A 5,307-nucleotide genomic window follows, 5' to 3' on the forward strand; every position below is an offset into this window, starting at 1 on the left:
TAGCATCGAACATCCTCTATTTCATACTTAAATGTATTAAAACTGATAATTTGTGTAAACTTATCATGTTTGTGTCGACATGTTTATGATACATTACGATTAAAACAAATATAAATATTATATAATTATTAAACATGTTAAAAACCTAAACACGAATATGAGTTAGCATGTCACATAACATGACATGTTTAACATGTTTAATAAATTTATCATGTTTGTGTCGACATACTTATGATATAATACGATTAAGATAAACATAAATATTATACAATTATTAAACGTGTTAAAAACCTAAACACGAATATGAGTTAGCATGTCACATAACATGACATGTTTAATAAACTTATTATGTTTGTATCAACATATTTATGATACAATACGATTAAGGCAAACATGAACATTATACAATTATTAAACGTGTTAAAACTTAAACACGAATATGAGTTAGCAGGTCACACAATATGTCTAATAAACTGGTTAAAGATTGACACAACTATACATAAATATATATAACTTGTTATAAAATCTACAACATAATCACAATACATATATGAACAATACGTCATAGAGAAAGTGACAAAAATTGACCAAAAAATTGTTTTCGAAAAATATATAATAACAATTTTAAGGTGTTATCAAAACAAGTAGTTGTGTTAACATTATTTAGAATAAATGCCAAACAATTCGTTATTATTATTATTATTTAAATTCTGAACTGTTGATTATGATCAATTTGAAAGAATATTGCTATTTTAACTAATGAGTTTTCATATTGTATTGTTTTCTTCCTAACTTCAAATTCAAATAAAGCACTTCCATCTTATCTTTAGTAGAAAAAAATGGGTTTGCACCCAACTCAGATAGTTTCCCATTAAGTGCATTTTTCTTTTCAAAATGGGAGAAGAGATAAGCCTAATTTGTTTTCTTCTAATAAAACAATAAGGTTCACCCAACTAAGTCCATGTTTGCAACAAAGAAAAAGACACAAAATACAGTGTTGTAAGTCTCCATAGAACCAAACAAAACAATGTAGAATTTTTTCACAAACAAACAAATCACTTGAAATGGACTAAAAACTACTATTTATAATAACTCACTTCAAACCTTTCCATAAAAAAATAAAAATAAAATACTAAATGAAATATCATGAGAAAGTTATATTTTTTTAAATTGCTTCAACTTAGTTCATGATTAATAATTTTGTTAATATTGGCAAATACATATTATACAATTTTGCCTATATTGAGACATGAATTTCTAATATAGTGTTTTACTATGATTGCGTTTGGTAACACTTAAAAAAATAGTTTTTTATTTAATAATTTAAAATTACAATTAAATATAAAATGTGTTTGGTGACTCTATTTTTATTTATTATTTTTTTTAATTTTAATTAAATTTTGAAAATAAAATTTTTTTAAACTATTTTTTATTTTTTTTTCTTCTCTTCTTCAAATCAACACATCATATTGTTAAACAAAAAATAAAACTAAAAGTTATCAAACGCGCGTTTATTATTTTTTATTTTTAAAAACAAAAAACAAAAATAGTTATCAAACATATTTTTATTTTTTAAAAATAAAAATAATATTTCCACTTTTGTGTTTAAAAAATTCAAAAACAAAAATTTTACCAAATACAACCTATATTTTTTCAAGTAATTTGATCTTCACTTAATGTTGAAGAAAAGATATGAAAAAAAAAACTAATGACTAGGATGGTTGATCATGTGCAAAAAATCAGATAAGATTGTTTTGTAAAATACATATATCGATCGAATTTGGATAAGACTCAATTTTTAAAAAAATTCCAATAGATGAACATAAATAAAGAGCCCCCACAAGACGTGAAAAAGAAGGCAATAATCCCATATGAAGATTAATAATAGTGTGAGCCATTATGTGCAATTTTTTTTTATGTGGGAGTCAAATTTGAAATTATAATTCATTCCAAAAGGTAATGTGTTTATAAAATGATTAGTCAAACCCAAATGAAGATTAGACTGGAGCTTAAGGTAAAAGAAAAGTATCAAAAACCCTAGTTAAGATTGGATATGCCTCGTAAAAGACTCGAAAGAGAAAATTTTGTAATTTAGATTGAATTTGTTATAAAGAATCCAAAACCCCTTTGTTATTGTTTCTGCCAAAATGAAAATCGATCAAGTAACTAACTTAACATCTTTGATTTGGTATAAATAATTTATCTTGATGAAATCAAAGGAAGATTATTGATAATTACCTATTATTTTGATTTACGAGTGAGTTTTTTTTAGTAGTATTCCTCGATGATTTTTCATAGTCTCACTCTAAATTCGAAATCGATCGACCATTAGTCTGGTATTGTTGAATTTTTTTTTTCTTTTTTATCTAACAGAAATACCAAACCAATTACTACAACTTGTTAAGTTATATGGAGATGTTGGGGTTAATATTTATAGTCTTCCTTCTTCAATACCAACATGCTATGTGAACTTAAATATATGTAATAATGTTTTGACAATGCAACTACTATCTGATTGTCAAAACAGAGCATGCATGTCACGTGACCCATTTACTGTGTGGGGCCCTCTAATGCCATTATTCAACAATGCATGCTTCCTTTATAAAGGACTTTCATACTTTTATTTATTTACTCATTAATTTTTCTCATTATTATTATTTATGGGCCTCTCTTGAAGCTTGTAAGTGTAACCAAACTCATCTCAAGCACTTAACTTAGCATGATTTGTTTTTGTTGTCCAATGCTATTATTATGTACAAATTACAAAAAAAGTATTCAGTTTTAGAAATGTCATTTAATTTTTATTCATTTTTAAAAAAAATTAATTTTATACCCAATATTTATTTGAATCTACCAATTATACCATTAAGCCATACTTAAGTTATATGTGTATAAGCAAGAGTATTATGAGAAATGTCATTATAATAATGGGTAAAATTTAACTGAATTTATTTAATGGCTAATTTTAGTTAACTAATCATAAAACTAAAAGAATAAATTTAAAGAGACATATTTACTCATAATCTTCAACCAAGATACACATTTTGCTATGCCATTTATCTGCTTTAAACATAACAAAAGAAAAAGAGAAAGAAAAAAGGGAAAGAAAAAAAAAAAGAAAGAAAGAAAAAAAGAAAAAATTTGACTCAATTGCTCTTCTTCTTGCCATGCCTGGTGAGCCATCCCATTCCTTTCAATGCCTTGGAGATCTTGACAAGATTAGGCCTTCCCATGCCTAAATTCATCTTCCCTGCTGAGAATTTCAAGGCCTGTAAACAGCATAATGGCCCATCTGTCTCATCTTCATACTCATCATCATCATCATCATCACTGTACTCAAGCACACCTTTCTTTCCATGCTTCTTTACTATGCTGTTCTTGGCCTGAATTTTCTTGTCTGATTCAGCCTCATATGTCTCCCAAAGCATGTCCATGCCTTCCCCTCCTCCATCCACATTGTGTCTCTCCTCAAAGAGTTTACAAGCCAAAGTTCTTCTCCACTCTTTTTCTCTCCTCAATGAACCAAAACTTCCAAGATTGGTAGCCAATGTTTGAGAATCCTCTTCCTCCACATTAGTTTTCAATGAGTTTTGATCATCAAAATCATGGTCAGGACCTGCAAAATAGTTGTTAGCAGTAGCAGTACTTATGTTCTTGGATTCGTTTCTTGTGAACTGTTCTTCTTTTTCTTCTGGTTTTGGATCAACTTTATCTGACTCAACACCCCAAGGATTGACTTCTTTGTCTTCATTTTTGTATGACAATTTTTCCAACTCTGTCTCTTCTTCCAAACACCATTTCAGTGTAGTCTCTACTCCCATAGTTGGCTCCACCATCTCCTTCTGAGTAATCTCAACTGGGGTTTTCTCGAAATCGACATAACGATCTTCTTCTTCTTCATCTTCTTTTTCTTCTGGTTTTGGATCAACTTTATCTGACTCAACACCCCTCCAAGGCTTGACTTCTTTGTCTTCATTTTTGTATGAAAATTTTTCCAACTCTTTCTCTTCTTCCAAACACCATTTCACCAACTCCTTCTGAGTAATCTCAACTGGGGTTTTCTCGAAATCGACATAACGATCTTCTTCTTCTTCTTCATCTTCTTTGTTTAACTCGAGAATTGAACACTTGTCCACCGGAGTTTCATAGGCCTCCAAGCAAGTTTCTTTCACAACCTCCTCCAAAAGATCAGCAGGGTTTTCTCCAACACTTTCCAATGTAGATGTCTCGAACACAATTTTGAAAACCTCATCAAGCTCCTCAAAATGCTGAAATTCTTCTTCATTGTCATCCACTTTAGAACTCAATCTCTCCAAGACAGCTTGGTAAGTGAAAGTGAGAAAACCAGCCTTGTGTTCAGACAAATCATCAGCACCATCATTTTCTTGGACAAAACCAGGAGAGAGAGTAGTGAGGAAAGCAAGAAGGAGAAGAGTTGTGGTGATGAAAAGTGGAGAAAGAAAAGAAAAAATCTTGAAGAGATATGGTGAGAAGAAGATGAAGTAAGAGAAGTAAAGAGGGTGTGAGAGAGCAAAGAAACAAAACTTGAAGAGGTCAGAAAGAAGAAAACTAGGTAATCCACTTCTCTTGGCTCTTGCCATAGAAAATTCAGACATTTTCTTTTCTATTCTTCTTTGGAATGGAAGAGAGAAAGCGATGGAAAGCTAATTGGTTTTTGTTGTTTAGTTCTATCAATGGTGATGGAATGGACTTAGCTGAAGTGGGAAAGTTTTGGTTTCTGTTTTTTCTTTGTTGTTTTAGATTGAAGAGAAAAAGAAGAAAAAAAAAGTGTTAAAAACTATAAAATGAGACCGGCGTGAATAAAGGAATGAGATTGAGAAAGTGAGAAAGTGAGAGACATAGAAGGACTAGGACACTAGAGATTGATATAACTAACATAGACAATCAAAAGCAACTTTAGTAAAATAGAAATAATTCATAAGTGAAAAAAAAAAAAAAAGGTGGAAAAAAACTTTAATCACTTTGCTTTCTCTTTCTTTATCTATCTATATATCTATCTATCTACAACAACCAGTGTGTGTGTGTGTGTGTTTTCTCTCTCCCAATTTTCAGCTTTACCTAACTAATTAATCCCACTTCAAAGCCTTAAATGGGATCAGTACAAAATACAGATACACAGAGCTAATTAATCACTACTCATCACATAACTATCTACATATATTTTCATACCTAAACCAACTTTGTCTCATAAAAGACTATTATTATTATTATTATTATTATTATTGTTATTATAAGCTTCTTAACATATCCAAACTATATTGACTCTATTGTTCTATGTTTAATGGT

General features: G+C 29.5%; 1 protein-coding gene across 1 annotated transcript; it reads right to left on the bottom strand.

The window, feature by feature from the left end:
- Nucleotides 1-2,994: 2,994 nt before the first annotated feature.
- LOC133782603 (uncharacterized) lies at nucleotides 2,995-4,880 on the bottom strand. Its single transcript, XM_062221940.1, has one exon. The coding sequence runs from the start codon at nucleotides 4,614-4,616 to the stop codon at nucleotides 3,147-3,149; it is 1,470 nt and encodes a 489-aa protein (XP_062077924.1). The 5' UTR covers nucleotides 4,617-4,880; the 3' UTR covers nucleotides 2,995-3,146.
- Between the last annotated feature and the right edge of the window lie 427 nt (nucleotides 4,881-5,307).

Source organism: Humulus lupulus, chromosome 1 (genome assembly GCF_963169125.1).
Source record: "Humulus lupulus chromosome 1, drHumLupu1.1, whole genome shotgun sequence".
Taxonomy (NCBI): Eukaryota; Viridiplantae; Streptophyta; class Magnoliopsida; order Rosales; family Cannabaceae; genus Humulus; species Humulus lupulus.